The 25,681-nt window shown below is 40.1% G+C and overlaps 1 protein-coding gene across 1 annotated transcript; it reads right to left on the bottom strand.

Annotated features, from left to right (window-relative positions):
* Positions 1-2,257: 2,257 nt before the first annotated feature.
* Positions 2,258-17,383, bottom strand: LOC122557216 (tetraspanin-7-like). Its single transcript, XM_043704666.1, has 8 exons — positions 17,234-17,383; positions 10,967-11,155; positions 9,174-9,248; positions 7,318-7,404; positions 5,932-6,087; positions 5,265-5,348; positions 4,306-4,386; positions 2,258-3,269 (listed from the first exon to the last, which is right to left on the bottom strand). Exons 1-7 carry the CDS (start codon positions 17,321-17,323, stop codon positions 4,318-4,320), a joined length of 750 nt encoding a protein of 249 aa, XP_043560601.1. The 5' UTR covers positions 17,324-17,383; the 3' UTR covers positions 2,258-3,269; positions 4,306-4,317.
* Between the last annotated feature and the right edge of the window lie 8,298 nt (positions 17,384-25,681).

The raw sequence follows: 25,681 nt of genomic DNA, 5'->3' as shown, positions 1-25,681 counted from the left end.
GTAATAGGAACCTTTAAAAAGGTTTAATGGACCTTATCAAATAGAGATGAAATTGAGTGAGGTGAACTACTTGATAGGGACTCCAGACAGGAAGAAATCAGTGTCATGTGACTATGCTCAACAATATTTTGACAGGGAAGGAAAGCAAGAAAAGGCGTTAACGATTACAGGCTAGCAGGAAGAACCAAGTTTAGAGGATTCTGAATAGGACATGCCTCAAATCAAATTGGACATTGAGGAAGTTATCAAAAATTGGGATAAAGAGTTACCTTCCACAAAGATCAAAGTGACCTGAAAGAGAATTACTTTCTGCATCTCTCCCCATGTGATAAACTGGAAAGTATAACTAAAATGTGCACGTAGATATAGAAGATGCTGTTCCGATTATAATGACATCCTGATGGGCATAATCCTGAAGTTGGCACAGGTCATAAGGAGATTGATTATGCCATCTTGGGGCATGTGTTAAGTGAGTTAGTGACTGGAACTCACCCATAGCCAAAACCAGATGGTATCCAACAGTTTGGTCGACTATTGTAAGATGGAGAACTGTTGAAAAGGTGGGACAAGCATCTTACATCTATGTTGGACTTGCTTAGAGGCTTCTGGTAAGTACTTCTGTCAGAGACAAATTTTGGCTTTCATTATACAGTTCGTTTGGTATCAGTTCAAAGTCACATTTGGTATGAAAAACACTCCAGACACATTTCAGAGACTAATAAGGACATGGCTGAATTACCCAACTTGTTTACAATGACGACCTGGGAGATTTTTAGTCACTCATGGAAAGCACATTTATAGCTTCAAGCTATCCTTGCTACAAAACTGAAGTTCCCATCTGCTAAAAGACCAGTATCACCACAGTACCAAACGTGCCTTGATGACTACTGCCCAGTAGCTGTCCTCCATAAATAATGGTGATTCAACAGGTTACTCGTGACCTACATCAACTCTAGCCTCAGCCTGCATCACTCCCAATGTAATTTGTCTCCCAATATAACAAGTAGACAGTGGATGCTATTTCCTGAGCCCACTCATCCCTACAACATTTGGGTGACAAGAATGCATGTCAGGCTCCTACTTTGGACTACCTTCAAACACCATAATCCCGACCAGGGTAATCGCAAAACTCAGACCTCTGCCTCAGCTCTGCCCACTGCAACTGGATCCACAGCTTTCTGACCCTCCGACTGTAGCGAAGGGATGGCATCACCTCCACAATAATCCTTACTGAGGCCCCACAAGATTCCTGAAGAAGGGCTTATGCCCGAAACGTCGATTCTCCTGTTCCCTGGATGCTGCCTGACCTGCTGCGCTTTTCCAGCAACACATTTCTAGCACCCCACAAGGGAGAGTTCAGAGTCCTATTGCACTCCATGACTGTAGCCAAATTCTAAACAAATGCCATGGACACAGCTCAGGAGAGTGTGTAAAGGTACAAGAATGACTTTCAAGAGGCATAGGAAGCTTGGCAAATGCATAAAAGGAACCTCAACTTTTACAGATGCACCATTGAAAACATTCTATCCATGTGATGACCTGGTACAGTAATTGCTATCCCCAGAATCATGAACTACAGGAAATTGTGCACATACCAAACCATTGTGGAAGGTAACCTCCCATCCATGGATATTTCTTGTTGCCATGGAAAGACTGTCAACAAAGACCCTTTCACCCCAGTAATGCTCTCTTCCAACCTGTCAGGTACATTCTGAATCTTGTATATGTACCAATAGTTTCAAGAACAGCTGCTTCTGAGCTGTTACTAGACTGCTGAATGGGCCTCTAACTTCAAATAATGATCTTTGTGCACTTCCTGTGCAGCTGTATCCTTGTATAAATGCCTGACACCCTAATGATCCATGTCCTTGTTTGCTTCTGATCTGCTGGTATTGCTTGCAAAACAGCTTTTCACTTTACTTGGGTAGTGAATACAGTGACTCAAATTAACTTGCACTACTGGCAAATTTTATAACTATGTAGAGATTTGTATAATAGCCCATTCACACATCCCACCTCTATCCCCACCCAACACTTCCTAACCCAGACAGTTATTATTCCTATGCAATAGGATTTCAACTAAAGGGTCATGCAGAATATTGTTAGTATTCTGGAACACAGGTTTTCAAATCAGGGGTTCTAAGAACACTAAGTTGGGCTTTGTGCAAAGCATCAGACTTTGGGGTGGGGGTGGTGGCGCTGTATGCAAACTGACCTCACTGAAAGGAAATTGCAGTGAAAAGATTACAACTATTGGTTTCTGTAATCTGTTTATTTTTGAATCGTAACTTACATAGTGGAAGTTGCTGCAAGATATTACATGTTTCATTACACTGGAGGTTTACACCTCTACACATTGCCCAGTTTTAACAATTGGGGAAGAAAGGTAGTATAAGAGCATAAATAGGAAATCTACACTGACCATGTAAAGAAAACTAGCCCTCATCTCGATCTCTGCTCATCTCCTTCAGCATCGAGAAAGGTTGATGCAACTTGCAGCATGGCTCAGATTTTTCTGTTTAATGCCAAAGCTTAAAGTGTTACATTATACAGTGAATAATCCACCTCTGGACAAGATTACAATCTTTAGTGGATTGTTTAGCATAAAAAGTGCACTTTTAGAACACCAACGTTGTGAAATTAAATACATAGGAAGCAAAACAATGGCCATACCAGATTTGACATTTTTTGCTAATCACCTATGTGTGCAAGGTACAACAACTACTCAGTTTGAAGTTGTGCATTTGAGATGTAGTTTGAGTGTTAAAGTCATCCCAAGTAGGCCATACTTTGCGCAGAGAGAACAGTCATTAAACAAGTATCCAGGAATAATATTGCTCTGCTTTAGAAAATGCAATAGTGTCTGTAAAATAGTTCATACCTACTATACTGTAGAAAAATATGCTTTAGTGTTCTCTTCCTTCCAACAGGACAAGTTTGTTAAAAATTCCATGTATGAATTTTTTGCAACCAGTGATCATAAATTCAAAAATAGAGAAAATCTTAAATGCAGTAAATATTAAAGATAGTAAACTCATGGCACTGAGTGCAACTACAATACAAGGCTTTGCTGATTAAAATTATGTCTACATCATTTACTAACCAGTACAGCCTTACAAACCTATACTTCAAAAAGATAAGTGTGAAGAATTTAAAAACTATTTTAGTCCATCACATCATAATAATGCAAATTTGTAAAGCTTTGCTTGGCATAACTCTGGCTTGGTTCCTGTAACTGCACTGAGGTCCTTTAAGTTGATACAGGCATCCTAGAGATTGAAAGATAAAAGAGAGATTAACTTGTGAATCAATCAAAGTCAAAAAATGCTTACTATAAGATTTAGTAAAGTTTAAAACTAAGTGAACAGGCTACATTTGAAGCTATGACAAATTCTGTTGACTCCAGGTTTAAAATGGGCGGCACGTTGGCACAGTGGTTAGCACTGCTGCCTCACAGCGCCAGAGACCAGGGTTCAATTCCCACCTCAGGTGACTGACTGAGGAGTTTGCACGTTCTCCCCGTGTCTGTGGGTTTCCTCCGGGTGCTCCGGTTTCCGCCCACAGTCCAAAGCACAGGTCAGTGAATTGGCCATACGAAATTGCCTGTAGTGATAGGTAAGGGGTAAGTGTAAATGTAGGGGTAGGGATATGGGTGGGTTGCGCTTCGGCGGGTCGGTGTGGACTTGTTGGGCCGAAGGGCCTGTTTTCACACTGTAATGTAATCTAATCAATTCTAAAAAAATGAACAGGAAATCAGTTTTTTGATAGGGGAAAGAATTAGAATCCCTGTGGCATAGAAACAGGCCATTCAGCCCATCAATTCCATACTAAAACTCCAAATGCACTCCCTACAACCCTACATTTCCAATGGTTAACCCATCTAGCCTGTACATCCCTGGTCACTAGGCAATTTAGATGGGTCAATCAACCAAACTTGTACAACTTTGGACATAGAGAGGAAACTGGAACACAGGAAAACCACATGGCAGAATCTGCCAACTCCAGTCACTCATGGGTGGAATTAAACCTAGGTCACTGGCACAGACAGCAGTGTTAACGACTGAACCACTGCACTACCCTAGAGGAAAGCAGCATTAAATACTGAGCATTTGGATTTCACTTAAAATGATTCAAATGCTGTACTCATTTTGCAAGATAATGAAAGATGAACTGATTGGGTTTATCACCTCTCCAAGGAAGGACAGAATTCAAATGCATACCAGATACTGTAAAATTTTGTTTTTAACAAATAAAAAATACAAGAACCTGTTGCTGAAATCCTAAGTGGTTTCAAATTCATATTACCTGTTAGGTCTGTTAAACCATTTCATACTGGTTGTTTGTGATGTATCTGGACAGACAGCAGGCCAGCAAGATCCCAATCAACTGTAGAGCAGATGTTAACAAGGAGAGCAGGAAATAAAGTTACCATTCATGTGAAATTTCAAATACAGCTGTAGCATAACTCAACATTTGAATGCTTGTTTACATTATTCCCTAAACATTAAATTTTTGCCAAGTATTTAAATCTTGCACAGGTTTATAGGGATCTGTACACTATTTTGATACAGGTGGTTTGAGTGGTGTTGTGATTGGAGAGGAGTCTAATCCTGGATTCATAGTTTGGGCTAAGAAGTGTGCTGACAATATGCTCAATGTAGTGGGTTATTGCACAAGTCATCCATACTGATCAAATTTGAGAGACTGTGCTTGAAATAAGATTGGGTATGGTCCACCATATGGGCAGGGGCCTAGCTTGGGAGTTTAAGGACTGAACTAATTGACAGTTAATATGACCACAGGCTGTGCTGAGATATAAACTGACAAGTCACTCCGACACAAGCAGGCCATTCAGTCCAGTTAACAAATCAGTCAGATTAATTTTAACTACAGAGCAAGTCAATTACCCTAGTTTAAAATTTAGAGGAAGAAAGCCTCCTATCTGGAGGACAGTCTTGCTGCGATTCAGTTTCAAGTAGAACAAAACTGAATGAGTTTTAGTTACAAAAATGTTTCCACATTTTCAAGAGTATGATAGAACAAACCCATAGCGTGATCTTCTGAAATGGCTTTCCAAGAAAGCCCCTTTTCAATACTAAAGACTTAAACTGCTTCCTCAAAGTTTAGAAAAAAATGCAACAGAATCTATTCAAACTTGGGCTGTTTGCGACACACCAGTCGACAGTTAAGTTACTTTACTATTTTGCAGCTTAAGATTTCTATTCACAAGGGTGTCAAATTAGACCTAGCTGCAGAGGGCATACCTGGAAAAAGCCAATTCCAAAAGCAATTCCAGCAACGATTCCTACGTTTTTCTCCATGAAGTTAATGACCAGTACAACACAACCCTGCAATAAATAAAGCCTTTTTCCATATCAATCTTTACAAGTTGGGCTTCCTCAGATGAGAGAGGAAAGTTACAGCCTTCAAAAGCCAAAGGAAACACTTATTCAACAGAATCAGTCAACATTAAATTCAGCAGGTTCAGAACTTGACAATATTGTATGGCATTGGCATAGCCCAAATCCAATAAGCCCGAAAAGGAATCAAGCACCTTGATAAAACTCTACAATCAGTGAATTATCAAGCTTGCTTGTGAAAAGTATCATTGAAAATGAGTACTAACTGGAAATTCTGCAGGTGCTAACACCTCAGGTGGGCAGAATATTTAGCAATTGAAAATGCTGATGTGGGCAAAGAAGATTGAACAAAGTTGAAATAAAGGAGACTAACCAGATCATGACCAAATAAATCTCAAATTGCAAGTTTATCCAGGTTACATTTTTAATATTGGATGTGAAGATCTTGAGAACAAGTGACTTTACAGAACCCACAGGATTCTACTTGAATGTTACATGTTTTAAAGCTAGAGTTTGGAACAGAAAGTAAGATGGCCACAACTGTACATCAACTTAGTATTTATGGTCAAACCTGTTTGAAGACTTTGTCTTTGGCAGTAGACATGTTTTTCAGATCTCCAGACTTGCAATCAGAGTTATTTCTACAGCAGCTAATTGGGATTCCACTTATTTTGAAGTAAGCAGTGTCATTCCAATCTGTGTAGTTTTGAGCACCACAGCAATGCAACTAGAAAACAAGGTATAAACTTCAGTGTATGGACTATTAACACTACACAGTTCTTGCAAGGCTGGCCTACCATCATCTGATTTACATTAACATCTTTAAAAAGGTATGCTAGCCAATAGATCAAACGGTGGTTTAAAAAAGTAACATCTGACAACATAGCCGTGCAGAAAGCAAATACATTGGACTGTTATATGAATAAAGCTTCAACCTCCATAGTTATTGGATCAAATTCTCTTGTAAAATTTATTTTCCCAACAGTTGATCACCTATAGACTATAGCTCTTGTCAAGGCATCTATTTTACTGCTCAAAATGGAAAGATTCTGCTCATTAGCCCTCTCCTCTGAACTCAGTATCCAGAAAGGTTAAACATAGTAATATCTTCAGTCTGATGCTCATTATCACCACATTTGCACATGCAGCCTGACATCTTAAGTGTCACACTGCATTCACATGAACAGTAAACAATTTAGGTCATCTTGTTTTCACTTTAACTGAACCTACTTAGTACTTCATCAATTCTGAGAAGAATTATTTGCCTGCTGTTGTGATTTCTATTAATGTTACACCCCTCCCCAGTTCCAAATTCCATACCAACACAGTAGTATAGCAAACTAACCTGAAAAGGACTTTGCTCTTGGTTCTATTCAGGTGCATCTACCAGATGAGATTCCAATCTACAGCACACACTCCAGCAGCAGCAAACAGTCATCTGCACATTTCTGGTGCACTATTGTGGAAACTTACCAGAGATTCTGCTTGATTGTTAACTCCATGTGCCTGCAATTTCACATCCCTTTAAATAGTTGTTGCCTGTCTCATGTCTACAGACAGTCAATTTTAATTCCACTATGCTTCTGAACTTGCTTTGGCATCTTAATTACAAAGCTCCTACATAAATGCAGGCAGTTGTTTCAATGGCCTGAACGATTGTCAAGACAGCTCATTGTTTCAGTCTAGATTTTGACTAACCATTAGTTTCACACTGCTGTAGTTCTTCCATGAAAAAGATTGTGCTGTAACCCATTTGAAACCTTAATGGGAGTTCAGAGAGACTACAAATTAAGTGAGGGTATAATTGAAAAGTATTTAGGATGGAGGAGGGTAGGAAAAAAGGAAAAAAATGTGCCCAACAAGGAGACACAAACAAAAGAAAACCCAAGACTGTTCACCAGCTTGCTAATTATTGAAGCTGCCACTGATGAGAAAGATCACGCCTGGTCTTACTTACATTGCGCTGAATGCTATCCACAGAGGAACCTGTTGTATTGTATTTCTGTACAGCATCTCGAAAGCATTTCTTTAAAGTGGTATTGATCTAGAACATATAAAATAATTCTTTTAGCAGAAAAAAAAGTACAGCTTAGATGATCCTAGGCTTACTCCTAAAGATAATTACACAGTTTGTTCTCAGTTCAGGTGAGTGACAGTATTGCAAAAGTGGAGGCAGTGCACAGTTCTAGACTTGGTTGAATAGCTGTATACTAAGCTAGGACTGCAGTTGCATAACAAATATTCACATTAAAGTAGTTCTGGCACTTTGAACAATTATTTTGTTTTACTGTTCTAAGAATGGCCAAATTCACATGAACATAAGATGCAAAGCCTTTTTGCCAAAATCAAGTGAAAAGATTTAAATGCAATTTCTATAGTGACAAGACAGTTTATACTTTATTCAAACAATGGCAAATACTGGGGACCAATAAGAACTAATCAAGTCAAATGACATCCAGAACTAGTCTGGCTGACAGCAATGTCTGAAATATTAGGACTTTTTAAAAGATTAGATTACTTAGTGTGGAAACAGGCCCTTTGGCCCAACTAGTCCACACTGGCCCTCCAAAGAGTTAACCCACCCAGACCCATTTTCCTCTGCCTCATGTACCTAACACTATGGGTAATTCACCTGACCTGCACATCTTTGGACTGTGGGAGGAAATCAGAGGAAACCCATGCAAACACTGGGAGAATGTCTGTGTGGAGTTTGCACAGTCACCCAAGGCTGAATTTGAACCTGGGACCCTGGTGCTGTGAGGCAGCAATGCTAACCGAGCAACCCCTTCTATTCTTCCACAATCGCTGGCTGACTACATTAAGAACAGGTTTCAGATTTCTGGTTTAGAAATAATTGCTTTAAAAAGATTGTATAATGCAAATTCAGATAAACAAACCAATTACAATCTGACAACTAAATAGTAACTCATTTGGTTCAAATGTTATCAAATACAAGAGTTAAATGAGCAGGGAGAGGGGATAAAATCCATTTATTCTTGAAGCCAGCAAATGAACCCATTTTCTCCAGGTCAGCTAGTACAGAAATGTCACAAAATTAACTCAAAATTCAATCTTTTAAGAAAAGGTGAATACAAGACAGAACTTTGTTAATATAACTGCATAGCACTATTTATATAGGACAATATTTTGTATTGGTATTGAATACTTCAAATCTTCAAGTTTGAAATTGTGAAAATCAAGGTGATTTTAAAGAGCAGATTTAGAAGATTTGCTTCTGTGTATGTTATCTTGACAATCAATTTAGAGTGCAGTCATTTTAATTTACTATGCAGCAATCCCAATTACAATTTTTCCACACAAACCATCTCATGGCTAAGGATCACTTTTACATTAAAATTTTGCACTACTAATAGATTCTAAAATTGACTTCAGCTGCCAACTCAATGGTGATACATCAAGCAATGGCTTACTGCAAAGCAACATTCTACAACTAATACTTGAACATGTACTTCTAAGCCAGTCAGGTATATGCAGACAAATTCCTAACTTCCTACACCAGAAATATTTTTCACTACTTTGTTCAAGCTTTCAAGTTGCAGAATGGATGCTTGACACTGACATTGCTAAGTAATTGGCATTCCTCTTATGTGGCCTAGCTTCCAGGCCATTCTACACTGGCATTAACTATTTCTCAGTTGCAAGGTTTTCTACACTTTAATAGCCACACAAGGATACATGAAAGAAAGCCACTTTAGGAATAATCCTTGTTGCAGCTTAGTCAGCTAATATTGCTGAATGTTTGAACTGAAAAAGGCACAATATTTCCCACAAAACAAAAAAGGTTGTCTCTACCTCATGTCGGAAGACAAACCCAGAGATTCCAGCTACAAGTTGTGCCAAGAAGATTAGTGACAGGATCATAGCATACTGGTGCAGGGGAAAAAAAACAAAGAAAGCGTTATTGACTACATCTTTGGAAAATACAGTGCAAAGTATTGTTTATATAGACCATGATTTGATTTAGAATAAAATTGGGACAGAATTTAATTTCTGTTGAGCTTATTCTCAAACTGCATAATTTTTTAAAATTACACAAGTGAAAAAATATAAACACTATCGAGCATAAATGAAGACTGAGTATTGACAAAGTTAAAATAATTTTAAAATAATTTTGATGGGTAGTGAAAACACCTCATTAATTTTTGTTTTGGGGCAGACATAATGCAAGGTTTTTTTTAAGATTAGATTACATTTTTTTAGATTAGATGAGATACAGTGTGGAAACAGGCCCTTCAGCCCAACAAGTCCACACCGCCCCGCTGAAGCGCAACCCACCCATACCCCTACATTTACCCCTTACCTAACACTACGGGCAATTTAGCATGGCCAATTCACCTGACCTGCACATCTTTGGACTGTGGGAGGAAACCTGAGCACCTGGAGGAAACCCACGCAGACACGGGGAGAATGTGCAAACTCCACACAGTCAGTCGCCTGAGGCAGGAATTGAACCCGGGTCTCTGGCGCTGTGAGGCAGCAGTGCTAACCACTGTGCCACCGTGCTGCCCACAATGAGCATTTTAAGAGTTTGGATTTTAACTAGTGGCATGTAGGCTTGGGCCTAATGATGAGGTTTAAGAGTTGGCATGGGAGCTAATATAGTGGAATTTGCTTACAATGGGAGAATTTATGAATGACAGTGAACATTGAGATGCATTAGGTTGTTTTCAACATAGAATGGGAGAAAGTGTGGACTGCAGATGCTGGAGATCAGAGCTTAAAAACATGTTGCTGGAAAAGTGCAGGTCAGGCAGCAAAGGAACAAGAGAATCGACATTTCGGGCATAAGCCCTTCTTCAGGACTCCTGAAGGGCTTATGCCCAAAACATTGATTCTCCTGTTCCTTTGATGCTGCCCAACCTGCTGCGCTTTTCCAGCAACACATTTTTAAGTTATACATAGAACGACCAGAATTGTGCACTTGAGAAAGTTCCATAGCTCAGCAAACTTTGGGTTTCGGTTTGCAGAGTCCAAATTCAACTTGGACATTGTATTGCACAGTTGAGAAATGTTAGCTAAGAAATGTTAACTAGGTTACCTCAGCTTTTTTGAAAACGGAAGTACTTCGAATTCTGAAGGACTTTTATGAAGCAAAGATAGGTTAAGTTCAGTATTGCAACAGATCAAGACAACTACTATCAAAATTTTAAAGAAACAGTTACATCAGGCTTACACATGTGACAGTCAAGCAAACAGATAAGATCTGAATTGGGATGGTACTGTGATAAGTGGGATTTTACTACAGTAAAATGCTCAAGTTATGCAAGTTGCTTCATTGATTCTCATAATAAATTTGGGTCATCAAAACAATGACCTACATAATGAAACATCAGGGACAACCTTGTAAAATTTAAGTTAATGTCAAACCAGATGCAGCCTGAGATTGATCTTCAGTATACATTGGGATTCTGGAGAATACAGACTCCATGAATTGTTTGTGATGTACATTGTTATTACTTTATGCTTGATTAGTTTATTGAATGTACATGTGCTTACATAAGCTTCCTTTACATAAAGGCACTGAAGTTACAAAGTAAACAATTAAGCAAGATAGCCTGGCATGGAGATTAAGTGGTAAAACTTACCAGTTTTAGCATCCATGTGCTTCCTCGGCACGTTGCAAAGCAGCCAAAAAAACCAAATATGACAATGGCTGCACCAGTTCCAATAAGTACATAGGGAACATTTGTACTTTTCTCAGCCAAGAGAGAGAGATATTCTTCCAGACTCACTTTGCCCCATATACCCACTGCCAAAAGCACACCACCTGCAATCTGAAAAACAGTTGCATTATAGAGACAAAATATAACACCTGTATCAAAGTCACTGGTCAGGACTGCAGGTATGAATTTGTAAAGGATGTGCCCAAAGAATTACTACAGATAAGGAAAAAACACAGGAGATTTGTTTAAACTGATCTCCATTGATGGAGAATGGAAAGATTACACTTCCTTCATTAAGAATGCATTGGTTTGCCATCCCAAATAAGCTAGGGTGAATGCTATGTAACAGAAAAGCCTGAAACATTGTTGCGTCTGAGGTTGCAACCTAGTTACAGTAAAGCAAACTTCAAAGTTTCAGCAGTCAGTTAAGAAATTTCTGATTAGCTTAAAGCTGTAGATTTTTATTTCCCATGTTAACAAAATTAACTTTAGACTCCAAGAAAACTGCAAAGTTCAAAGTCTGGCCTAAATAAAATTAACTCAAAGGAAAATCCACAACTCTACTCAACCTCCAAGTGCAGACACTACATTTGAAGCCATTTCAGAAGTTTCAAATTCAAAACCTTCTAAGAGGTTGAGCAGTCTGTGGAGAAAACACATCTGACTGGCACTATTTATACTGGGCAGTTTATACATGTGTTGCAACATCAGCTAGTTAGATTGAGCCTTTTGCACACTGAATTTATGGTGTGGAGATCAAGTTGAACACATGTTACCAGCACCCCTAAAGACAGGGCACCAGCAGTATTCAGGATAGGGCTGCCAATTCTGTTGGAGATTTGACCCTCTATCTATTCTACTGATTTCAGAAAAAGCTACGTCCACTCACTAGTCTAGCATCTACGTGGTTCCAGCTACAAGTGAACAACCTGGAGATACCACAATGGGAAATAGACTTAATTCTACAATTAGCCAGCAATAAGTAGAAAACAGATCTATAAGAAAACAAACTTAATTGCAGAACTAAAGAATCAGAATACCACCCCTAACCTGACACTGCATGAGATACAATCAGACTCCCTTTGGATTAGACATTACGGCATTTGGGGCTATTCAGAAAACATTAAAAGGTATTTTTTTCTTGATATCCATACCATGTTAGAGCAAGCTATTTGATTCAACACTCCAACCTCATGTCACCAAAAGTGTTTTGAGAAATGCCAAGTGAGTCTTTCTATCGCTGCATTAAGCAAGGCCTCCACACAAAAGCAGCCGAGGAGGCGAACCTCAAAATGCCCACTTATATTTGTCAGGTTCATTTTAAAAAAAAGAGAAAGACCAGTGGTTTTATTTGTTCATTTCAGTCACAGATATGGTGTAAACAACACACGATTCAAAGTCTAATGACCAGAAAAAAAAAAAGGGCAATAGTTTCCTCTGGAATTGTTTTGGGGAGCAGCCACCAAAACATCTGGTGTCACAATGCTCTCTTCCTGAACCCTATGGAATTTTAATGGGAACCATGTGACTTAAACCTACACAAGTATGCAGTAACAACCTGTTAATATGCAAGATCAATGCAGTGGCGATTGCTCCATCTGCATATCACATCTAAATACATGTCAGTGTAACTTTTTACAAAACTTTCTACAAGGTTATCTAAGAGCTTGAGCTGGAAGCACAACTGAACTTCAATGGTACAGGTGCTTGACAAGGCTGCTCGTCGGATGCTGCCTGAATTGCTGTGCTCTTCCAGCACCACTGATCCAGAATCCGGTTTCCAGCATCTGCAGTCATTGTTTTTACCTACCTGAAGTAATTATTAGTTCAATTAAACTACAAGTCAGTCTTCCCTGCCATTTTAAAAAGTTAATCCCATAGGATCCAAACTTTGAATTAACCTTTTGCGCAGACCCTTAAATTACATCTACAGCATCCCCATTTTCCACTGCTTGTTGTTTCCTTGAACTCTAGCAAATTAGTCAAACATTTCCTCTTCATAAAATCATGCTGACTCCAATGGATAGCATTGTGACTTACCAAATGTCCTAATATTGCTTTCTTGATAATTGATTCTAACTTTCTGGCAACAGATGGGAAACTGGTTTAGTTTCCCACATTTTGCCTGCCTCCCTTTTCAGGAGGGGGTGTTATACTCACCATTTTCTAATCCACTGGAACATTTCTCACATTGAGAATTTTGGAATATTTTAACCAATGGATCTACTAACTCCGCTGCCACTTCATTTAGTGTTTTCCTGTTCTAACGTGAATGGCACTATTGTCTTCCACCATGAACACTGAGGACATAGCACCATTCTTGTTGGAATGGACAAGTCAGAAACAATAGGTAGAACTTAGGACCTTTTCCTTATTGATGTTGACTATTCTAAGCAAACTACTAGGATTGAGTACAGACAAGTCCCCTGGGCCTGATGGCCTACATTACTCTAGTTTCTTCCAAGGGACCAGCATTCACATCAACTCTTTTATATGTCTATAGAACCTTTTACTATCTTTGATGTTTGTGCTAGTTTTTTTTAAAATTCACTTTAGCTCATTATTTTTTTAGTATCCCTTTGTTATCTTCCATCCTGCCACTTTCCTTTGTAGAAATTCAAAAACTAAGGCATGATATTATTGTTTTTTTTCCCTCCTTATTAAACAATGGATGATTTTTATCCCATTACCATCTTTCTCTCACTAGGATATATTTTTGTTGAGGAATTGAGTAGCTCTTTAAATATCTGCAACTGTTCATCAACTGTTATCATTTAGCCTTCCCACCCAATCTACTCAGACTAAAATCAGTCCTCATGTTTACATTTCCTGAAATTTCTGAACACTTTCTCACTCCCAAACTGAAATTTTGATTTCTATCATGCTACAGTCACTACTCTCTACAGGATCCTTAACTACGATGTCAATTAATCTCACATGAGAATACAAATCCAGAGTAGCCTGGTCATTTTTGGAGCAGTTTGGAACAAAATCTCTAATATGTTAATGAACTCTGCCTCCAGGGTAGCCTTCCAATCTATCACCAGCATCCTCTATTCATTATTTACACCTAATCATGGTTTCCATTGTTCCAGGTTTTCATCAGCTGCCAAGGGAAGTCACCACAAAGCAGTCACGTATATATGCGTCACTAAAAGTTTTTGCACTGGCTCATGAGTACAGTACACAGTAAAATGGCCTTGTCAGATATTAAAAATTGACTCCCCAATCCCTCCATTTGTAACTTGGATTTACTACATCCAGCACTAAAGGATAAATACTCCATTATAAAGAGATAAGGAATTTACTGTTTTTACTGAGTTTCATGCAGTTTTGGGTAAATGGCAGTTTTAGGATTTAGATTTATCAAAAAAGCCTGCTTTTAAAAAAAATGGAATGCCTTTGCAATTCAGTACTTTTCTCCTTAAAAATGGTCTAGGTGAATTATTAACAAACCTACTTGCTCAAAATTTCAAAACAGGCTATTAAAGAGAACAAAATAAATTGCATCAGTTGTAGTACATCCAAACTGTCATAGGAATGAAAGCACAATGGGAAAAATATAGAAAGCATTTGAGTCAGCTCAATTAAGATCAGAGGACTGAACATGCTTAAATACTGCCCTTGCATCTCCATTTTAATGGGATGTTGATTGAAGCTGGAAAGGGGCAAAAATAAAGTTAATAACATTTCATCACCAGATCACGACATCCACCTAAACGAGTGAGTCTTGGAGGGGAAGTGATTGTGCACCACTCCCCCAGTACTGCACTGTGGTGTCTAAATTTTGCTGCGCAAGCTCTAGAGAGGGACTTTAAACTTGGAACATAGATATTCTACAATTCAATCAGCTGTGTTTTGGTTGTAATCTTGCCCTAAGTCAATCTTTGATTTGATATTTTAAATTTGAAACATTCTGATTCAAAGGCATTCATATCGGATTTTTGACAAATTTATCACATCACAAAAGGGATGTCAACTGTGCCAAAGTGCTTGTAAACAACTGATCTTGTAATGGAGATGGGCAAAACAGGAAGATACTAGAAATAAGATATCTGTACCTTTAAACTAAGTACAAGTTATTAAAAGCATGGAAAATGATTTTATTGAACTGTCAATCCAGCTAGGCTCATTCACTAGAATTATTGCACTAGGTCTACCATTTAGTACACTGAGGTGCACACTTTAATCCAACTATACTGCTAAAGGGGTTCAAAACATGTAGTGCTGGAAAAGCACAGGTCAGGCAGCATTCAAAGAGCAGAGAGTCAACATTTCAGGCATAAGCCTATCAGGAATGCTGAAATTGGGTTACTTGCCAGAGGCTGAAGCAAACAAAAAAGGTTTAAAATCCAGTGATAAGACTTATGCCAACTTTGAACAAAAAAATTTATATTAAACAATAGAAACCAGAATGAAAGAGGGAAAGAAAGCTAAAAGTTTCAGACAAAGCCAGGTCTGCTTGAGTACTCTACCAAGCTGAAATGCAGAGATCAACTATGGAACAGAAAATTACATACAGACCATTCAAAAATATAAAAACAGCTCAGTTGCAGAAGTGCTATTACATTTGTTGCTTCAACAAGCACAGCACCACCCAATACCAGCCAGAATTATAGAAAGTGCTATCTTTTAGCATGCAGACAAACATCCAGAGGAAGCAACAGCATGTGCTCTAATGTAATAAAATATCCCAGGAGATCTCAAGAACATGAAAAAGTTTTACTGTCAAAAAGAAAGCCAAAAAAGGTAGACAACCAAAGATGCAGATTTTAAATAACAAGGGAAGCAAAGTAGAAAAGCAGAGGGATTAAGGAGGCATTCCAGATATTTGAGCTAAGGCAACTGACCGTACAGGCAATGCTCGTACTGTTGAACTCAGGGAATACACAGAATGAGATGAGTGACAAAACCTCAGACAGAGCTGAGGATCAGAGAGAGGCTAGTAACAAGGTCAGTGGTTTGAAAACAAAGGACCATTTTATTGTAAAAGACTCTTAACTAGGAGCTAGTATTGGTGACTTGGTACAGATTACAGCATAATGACAACTTAAGTTGAGGGAGTAGAATAGAGAGCAAAAAGTGTTCCAATGCCCAACAGTAACAGGTTCATTCCTTGTCCACTCCACCACAGAATGATCAAAGTCAAGAGCACCTAGCACAACAGTAACAGGTGGTTTAAACAGTAGGATCAGTTTGAAATCTGCACCAGCCATTTTATAACTACATGGCAAATCTCTTGCCATGAAAGGATTTGACAAGGTGATCCATACATTATGCAAACAGTTAACAGTTGAAACAATTTACAGTCATGAACAGAAGAAAATACTAAAGAAATCCCTTTCCATCAAAAACTTACAAAGATGCACATAACCAGCCTTTATGGGAAAAAATTGGTACAGGCTTATCACATAGGTTAAAACAACATAACTCTTCACCATTAAAGCACAATACAATGCATAGGGATTGCATTTCTATTTGGTTGTGCATTAAGACTGTGCAGAGTTTTCTCAAAACAAAGCTAGTACCATAGACAAGGAATTTCCTTATTCCCTCGAACATAAACCACCCACTTTGGCAAACCAAAGCAGGAACACCACAGTCGGAAAACAAGCAGAGTTCGAACAAAAGGAGCTTCGAAAATAAGCACTGGAGATTTTTTCCCCCCCAAAACCCTCGCACAAATTGGGAGAAAAAACACCCAACTGCTGTCAAAAAGCTTAGGTACGAAATACTTTAAAATCTTTCAGCCCAATACTTTCCAGGTTTCATCTGGTGTAGATTCAAACAAATAACGAAACGGCTTTAATGAGTTTAAAAACTTTTCAAAACAAAAAAAGACTTTCCAGCCCAAACGCGGCTGCTCCTAGAGACCCTGCTTCGTCACCACCTCCTCCACTCCCCCTCCAAAATTCAAGAGTTATTTTAATAAAAATTCTGAGCACCGAGCAGACTAAAGTCCGACACCAGAAAACTCGTTTAGTTACGGAAAAATAAATAAGTTTTGAAGCGGAGAGTGAGTTGGTTTTGATAAAGAGTATTTTAACCCCCGCTCCCAGTCGGTAGCCCGGAGCCGCCACCGCGCTCTCTCTTTGTGTAGCCGCTAGTCGGGCCCCACTTACCTCGGGGCTACAACAGCCCAATCCTCCCCCGGGGGACACCACCCCAGTGACTAACTTACACACTCACCCAGAAAACAAAACTGAAGACGATCAGGAAGGTTTTGAGACAGGTAATGACCGGCTTGGTCTGCAGCCGTCGAGACGAAGACGCCGCCATTTTTTTTCCACCGGCCCAGCGAGAGCAGACCGACTTTAATCCCGCCCCCCCAGGGCCAGCAGGTGACGTTGCTAATCCCAACTTCCGGTGTCTACCATGTGTACCTGACAGCCAATCATCCTGTCAATCAAACTGACAGCCAATCATCCTGTCAATCACACCAACTGACAATCAAACTGACAGCCAATCATCCTGTCAATCACATCAACTGTCAATCATCCTAATAGCCAATCATCCTGTCAACTTCCTTGCCTCATTCCTGATGAAGGGCTTTTGCCTGAAACCCCTGCTCCTCCTATGCTGCCTGACCTGCTGTGCTTTTCCAGCACCACTATCTGATCTAAACTCTTGTTTCCAGCATCTGCAGTCCTCACTTTTGCCTATCCTGTCAATAAACCTGACAGCCAATCATCCTGTCAATCACACCAACTGAGTCATAGAGGCATAGAGATGTACAGCATGGAAACAGACCCTTCGGTCCAAACCGTCCATGCCGACCAGATATCCCAACACAATCTAGTCCCACCTGCCAGCACCCGGCTCATATCCCTCCAAACCCTTCCTATTCATATACACATCTAAATTCCTCTTAAATGTTGCAATTGTACCAGCCTCCACCCTCCGTGAAAAAGTTGCCCCATAGGTCTATAGAGTCATAGAGATGTACAGCATGGAAACAGACCCTTCGGTCCAACCCGTCCATGCCGACCAGATATCCCAACCCAATCTAGTCCCAACTGTCAGCACCCGGCCCATATCCCTCCAAACTCTTCCTATACATATACCCATCCAAATGCCTCTTAAATGTTGCAATTGTACCAGCCTCCACCACTTCCTCTATACCTTTCCCCTCTCACCCTAAACCTATGCCCTCTAGTTCTGGACTCCCCGACCCCAGGGAAAAGACTTTGTCTATTTATCCTTAATTTATACTTAATTGATTCTTTTATATCTTTCCCCCTCACCCTAAACCTATGCCCTCTAGCTCTGGACTCCACAACCCCAGGGAAAAAACTTTGCCTATTTACCATATCCTAGCCCCTCATAATTTTGTAAACCGCTATAAGGTCACCCCTCAGTCTCCGACGTTCCAGGGATAACAGCCCCAGCCTGTTCAGCCTCTCCCTATAGCTCAAATCCTCCAACCCTGGCAACATCCTTGTAAATCTTTTCTGAACCCTTTCAATTTTCACAACATCTTTTCGATAGGAAGGAGACCACAATTGCACGCAATATTCCAACAGTGGCCTAACTAATGTCCTGTACAGCCGCAACATGACCTCCCAACTCCTGTACTCAATACTCTGACCAATAAAGGAAAGCATACCAAACGCATTCTTCACTATCCTATCTACCTGCGACTCCACTTTCAAGGAGCTATGACAATCATTCTGACTGCCAGCACTCCAACTGTAAATCATCCCAGCTGTCAATCACCTTGACAGTCTACCATTCCAATTGTCAACTATTCCAACTGTCAATAATCCTAACTGTTACTCATACAGACTATCAATCAAACCAATCGTCAATCATACCAACTCTCAATCACCACAGCTATCAATCATCCTGATTGTCAACCACTTTTGCCAATCACTTTGACTGTCAATAATCTTGACTGACGATCATCTCAATTGTGAATCATGCCAACTGTCGATCATCCTGCTAGTCAATCAATCCAATGGCTAGTGTCATGACTGTCAATCATCCTTATTGATAATCAAACTAACCCTCAATCACCATGACTGTTAATGTACTGACGGTCAATCACTCTAGTTTTCAATTCTTCTGATTGCCAATCATCAGAGTGTCAATCACTATGTCAATCAACTGAACTGTCAATTACTCTACCAAAAATCTCATGATGATACCAAAACTAGGGGTGTAGTGGATAGCAAAGAAGGTTACCTCAGATTACAACGGGATCTTGATCAGATGGGTGAATTGGCTGAGGAGTGGAAAATGGAGTTTAATTTAGATGAATGTAAGGTGTTCCATTTTGGAAAAGCAAATCAGAGCAGGACTTATACACTTAATGGTAAGGTCCTGGGAGTGTTGCTCAACAAAGAGATCTTGGAGTGCAGGTTCATAGTTCCTTGAAAGTAGAGTTGCAAGTAGATAGGATAGTGAAGAAGGTGTTTGGTATACATTCCTTTATTGGTCAGAACATTGACCAATAACATTGCGGCTATACAGGACATTAGTTAGGCCACTTTTGGAATATTGCATGCAATTCTGGTCTCCTTCCTATGTTGTGAAACTTGAAAGGCTTCAGAAAAGATTTACAAGGATGTTGCCAGGGTTGGAGGATTTGAGCTATAGAGAGAGGCTGAACAGGCTGGGGCTATTTTTCCTGGAGCATCAGAGGCTGAGGGGTGACCTTTAAGAGGTTTATAAAACCATGACGAGCATGGATAGGATAAATAGGCAAGATATTTTCCCTGGGGTCGGGGAGTCCAGAACTAGAGGGTATAGGTTTAGGGTGAGAGGGGGAAGATATAAAAGGGACCTCAGGGGCAACGTTTTCACACCAAGGGTGGTGCATGTATGAAATGATCTTTCAGAGGAATAGTGGAGGCTGGTACAATTGCAGCATTAAAGGCATCTGGATGGGCATATGTATAGGAAGGGTTTAGAGTGATATGGGCCAAATGCTGGCAAATGGGATTAGATTTGGTTAGGTTATCTGGTTGGCATGGATAAGTTGGACTTAAGGGTCAGTTTCTGTGCTGTACATCTCTATGACTCTATGACTATCATGGACAGTGGCAGGCCTCTTCCTTGGGCACATTAACGCTATACTAATAAACTCATCTTCAAACACCCCAGCAAATCAGGACATCACTTCAGGTGCCCTGAGCCTGAACAGAACTCTGATAGGGTTTTGGGAAGGAAAGAAATATGGGGCCAATAGCTGTAGCTATGTTCCTATATCTTTTTTTAAAATTCAAAATGACCACAGAGCAATAATGTCTCACATTTGCCAAAATCCCCATGCAAAATTATCCTCAGCACAGCTGCCTCTTAGCATAACTTTACTAAGACCAATTTTCTCACTAATTTATACGTTTACACAAGTATTTTAATTCTTTCAATTCACAAGGACGTTTTTGAATGTTTAAATTACTCCAAATGTAGCTTGAGCATTTCACAAAATGCAACTTTTTGATCTTTGATCGAGATTGGCAAGTGCAACACGGTAAAATATGTTGACTTCAGATAGAACAAAAATAGATTAATTAGCTGTTCTCTTCTCAACTGTTTACTGAAGGAAACATCCAATCAGAACTTTGGCTTCGAACTGAAGCACCGTTTATTGCATGAAGCACTGTAATTTCCTGTCTAGCCACCAAACAAAGTCATCCAAACCAGGAATAATTTCACCCTTGAAAACAGACCTAGACAGTGCATTTTAAAGGATATGATGACATCCTAGAGCAAAGTATTTGCAGAGGCTTCTTAGTATATAATGGATAAGATTTCAGTCCTGCATTAGAGATATATAAAAAAAAAGTTAAAATATACAGCCTTAAATTTGACCTTGTTCTTATAACATACTTATGACAATACACTAACATCTTATAGTCCCCATCTGGTGGGATTGTAGGTGGTGGGTCTGTAAATTTCTCTGGTGGCCATTCACTCACTCTTTCACAAACTCTTGAATTGTGTGCAATGTTACAGAGGGCAAAACTCGACACCTCCAACAACTGAGGTCCATAAATAGTGGTGGAGGAGGTCTGCCTGACCAATCTGCCTCAGACATTAATGGGGTATCTTTCTTAATTACCATCTTTTCACATTGGTATCTCTTCATTAAGATCTCAAGTCTTCAGGTGGCGAAGCAAAATACTCTAAAAATTCTTCCTGGAAAATCCTCCTCAGTAACTCTCAGTTCCTCTGACAGAACCTTCCAAACTTATAACCTCTACCAGCTAGAAAGATAACAGCCTCAGTTACATGGGAACACCACCCTCTGCAAATTCCCTAACAAATCACATACCATCCTGACTTGCAACTTTATCTCTTTTCCTCCATTATTGCTGGGAACTCCCTTCCTAACAGCACACACCCAAAGGACTGCAAGGGTTCAAGAAGGCAGCTCACCACCATCTACTCTCTGGAAATTTGGGATAAACAATAAATAAACTGGGTGCGCCAGTGGCATCCACATTCAATGAATGTGACTGTACTTCTAATGAAAATATTTTAAAAATCAACAAAATGAGAGAAACAACAAATGTTTTATTCATGGGTTATTGTTTATTATGTCCATTATGTGTATTAGGTGCTAGACTAGTTTAGTTCATATTGGCTTGTTGGTCTAGAGGTATGATTCTCACTGAGGGTGCGAGAGGTCCCGGGTTCAAATCGCGAACAAGCCCTGTTTTCGGCTCAGACTTGGAGGGCCGAAGGGCCTGTTCCTGGGCTGTAAATTGTCTTTGCTCTTTGTTTGTTCTCCCTTGAATCTGTGAACTGAATCCCCATTACAGGATGAGGAAATAATCTGTGATGTCAAGTTAGTGCAGTACTGATACAATGCTTTGTCTTGGTACCATCCCCCATGGAATATCACTAAGCTAATCAACTAGTCATTCCTTGACTGCTATTTTTGAGACTTTGCTGTGTTCAGATGTTTTCTCACTTTTTATAGAGTCATAGAGATGTACAGCATGGAAACAGACCCTTCGGTCCAACCTGACCAGATGTCCCAGCCCAATCTAGTCCGACCTGCCAGCACCCGGCCCATATCCTCCAAACCCTTCCTATTCATATACCCATCCAAATGCTTCTTAAATGTTGCAATTGTACCAGCCTCCACCACATCCTCTGGCAGCTCATTCCATACACGTACCACCCTCTGTGTGAAAAAGCTGCCCCTTAGGTCTCTTTTATATCTTTCCCCTCTCACCCTAAACCTATGCCCTCATTCTGGACTCCCCAAACACCCAGGGAAAAGACTTTGTCTATTTATCCTATTCATGCCCCTCATAGTTTTGTAAACCGCTATAAGGTCACCCCTCAGCCTCCGATGCTCCAGGGAAAACAGCCCCAGCCTGTTCAGCCTCTCCCTATAGCTCAAATCCTCCAACCCTGGCAACACCCTTGTAAATCTTTTCTGAACCCTTTCAAGTTTCACAACATCTTTCTGATAGGAAGAAGGCCAGAATTGCACACAATATTCCAACAGTGGCATAACCAATGTCCTGTACAGCCGCAACATGAACTCCCGATTCCTGTACTTAATACTCTGACCAATAAAAGAAAACATACCAAATGCCTTCTTCACTATCCTATCTACCTGCAACTCCACTTTCAAGGAGCTATGAACTTGCACTCTAAGGTCTCTTTGTTCAGCAACACTCCCTAGGACCTTACCATTAAGTGTATAAGTCCTGTTAAGATTTGCTTTCCCAAAATGCAGCACCTCCATTCAGATTAATGCATTTATCTGAATTAAACTCCATCTGCCACTTCTCAGCCCATTGGCCCATCTGGTCCAGATCCTGTTGTAATCTGAGGTAACCCTCTTCGTTGTCCACTACACCTCCAATTTTGGTGTCACCTGCAAACTTACTAACTGTGCCTCTTATGTTCGCATCCAAATCATTTATGTAAATGACAAAAAGTAGAGGGTCCAGCACCGGTCCTTGTGGCACTCCACTGGTCACAGGCCTCCAGTCTGAAAAACAACCCTGCAGCACCACCCTCTGTCTTCTACCTTTGAGCCAGTTCTGTATCCAAATGGCTAGTTCTCCTTGTATTCCATAAGATCTAACCTTGCTAATCAATCTCCCATGGGGAACCTTGTCGAACGCCTTACTGAAGTCCATATAGATCACATCTACCGCTCTGCCTTCATCAATCCTCTTTATTACTTCTTCAAAAACTCAATCAAGTTTGTGAGACATGATTTCCCATGCACAAAGCCATGTTGATTATCCCTAATCAGTCCTTGCCTTTATAAATACATGTACATCCTGTCCCTCAGGATTCCCTCCAACAACTTGCCCACCACCGGCATCTGGCTCACTGGTCTATAATTCCCTGGCTTGTCCTTACCACCCTTTTTAAACAGTGGCACCACTTTACCCAACCTCTCGTCTTCCGGCATCTCACTTGTGACTATTGATGATACAAATATCTCATCAAGACGCCCAGCAATCACTTCTCTAGCTTCCCACAGAGTTCTAAGGTACACCTGATCAGGTCCTGAGGGTTTATCCATCTTTATGCTTTTCAAGAAATCCAGCACTTCCTCCTCTGTAATATGGACATTTCGCAAGGTGTCACCATCTATTTCCCTACAGTCGATATCTTCCATATCCTTTTTCACAGTAAACACCGATGCATAATACTCATTTAGTATCTCCCCCATTTTCTGCGGCTCCACACAAAGGCCGCCTTGCTGATCATTGAGGGGCCCTGTTCTCTCCCTAGCTACCCTTTTGTCCTTAACGTATTTGTAAAAACTATTTGGATTCTCCTTAATTCTATTTGCTAAAACTATCTCATGTCCCCTTTTTGCCCTCCTGATTTCCCTCTTAAGTATACTCCTACTGCCTTTATACTCTTCTAAGGATTCACTCAATCTAACCTGTCTATACCTTACATATTCTTCCTTCTTTTTCTTAACCAAACCCCCAATTTATTTAGTCATCCAGCATTTCCTATACCTACCAGCCTTTCCTTTCACCCTGACAGGAATATACTTTCTCTGGATTCTCGTTATCTCATTTCTGAAGGCTTCCCATTTTCCAACCGTCCCTTTACCTGCGAACACCTGCCTCCAATCAGCTTTCGAAAGTTCTTGCCTAATACCGTCAAAATTGACCTTTCTCCAATTTAGAACTTCAAATTTTTGATCTGGGGTCTATCCTTTTCCATCACTATTTTAAAACGAATAGAATTATGATTGCTGGCCCCAAAGTGCTCCCCCACTGACACCTCAATCACCTGCCCTGCCTCATTTCCCAAGAGTAGGTCAATCTTGCCTCCCTTTCTATTCTTCCTGTAGCATTTGTATCCTGGAACATTAAACTGCCAGTCCTACCCATCCCTGAGCCATGTTTGTGTAATTGCTATCATATCTCAATCCAATGTTCCTAACCATGCCCTGAGTTCATCTGCCTTCCTTGTTAGGCCCCTTGCATTGAAATAAATGCAGTTTAATTTATTAGTCCTAACTTGTCCCTGCCTGCCCTGACTGTTTGACTCACTTCTGTTCTCAACTGTACCAGTCTTATCTACCTAACATTGATTACATTTCAAAAAGGAACATTTCAAATGTTGTGTAAAACATTTTTGAGTGTTACTTATATGCGAGTTCTTTCTTTTAAATCGTTTCATGTTTGGTAATATAGGTGAATGGCAAGTAATTATATTGTATGTCCAGTTGAATTTCATTTTAGGCAATATGCCTTTGGTTGGCTACTGTTCTCTTTCAGAATTTTGACTCTTATTGTTTAATTGCAGATGGACTTTCCAGTACCCATTGCAACACTGGAAAATAGCACAAATATTTATTTGCAAGAATAACTTTGGGTGAAATTTCCTATGTTCTGAGTGACGTGAGTTAAGATGAAAGGAGTAGCAGAATCAGGCAACAAATGTTGCAAAGCCCATCTTGATGTTGAGATCATCTTGCTCCAATGTTTATGCTTTTCACAAGCAAACTTGTGAGGTCCTTGCTAGACACCTGTATGACACTCTTTGACAGGAGAAAGTGAGGACTGCAGATGCTGGAGATCATAGCTGAAAATGTGTTGCTGGAAAAGCGCAGCAGGTTAGGCAGCATCCAAGGAGCAGGAGAATCGACGTTTCGGGCATGAGCCCTTCTTCAGGAATCAAAATTCCTGAAGAAGGGCTCATGCCCGAAACGTCGATTCTCCTGCTCCTTGGATGTTGCCTGACCTGCTGCGCTTTTCCAGCAACACATTTTCAGCTCTGATACTCTTTGACAGTCATTATTGCTTGTTAAATGCATTGTCAATTGCTCATTGAACAAGCTAAACATTGGGAATAATTGACAAGGAAACCAGAGAGTGTACCTGGCAGACTCAATCTGCTGCTGCTCTGAACCACTTCCATGTTGGTCACTGGCCAACAAAATTTCAGGGCACAATCTTCAGGAAGCAGCCAAATGCACTTCTCCTTCATGGAAGTTTGCATCCACTAATCCATCATGAGCTTCCTGGCATTGCTACTATGCATTGGTATTGTGCTCTGGAAGGATAGACTTGCATTGTAGGACACCTTAGGCACTTATATTGAAAGGCTGCAGTAGGGACACTTGTGCAGAGGGACAGGCATCTTTTGCCCGAAACGTCGATTGCAAAGCTCCTTGGATGCTGCCTGAAC

This window comes from Chiloscyllium plagiosum, chromosome 15 (genome assembly GCF_004010195.1).
Source record: "Chiloscyllium plagiosum isolate BGI_BamShark_2017 chromosome 15, ASM401019v2, whole genome shotgun sequence".
Taxonomy (NCBI): Eukaryota; Metazoa; Chordata; class Chondrichthyes; order Orectolobiformes; family Hemiscylliidae; genus Chiloscyllium; species Chiloscyllium plagiosum.
The sequence above is the reverse complement of the archived record's forward strand: the minus strand, read 5'-3'. Positions and strand labels throughout refer to the sequence as shown.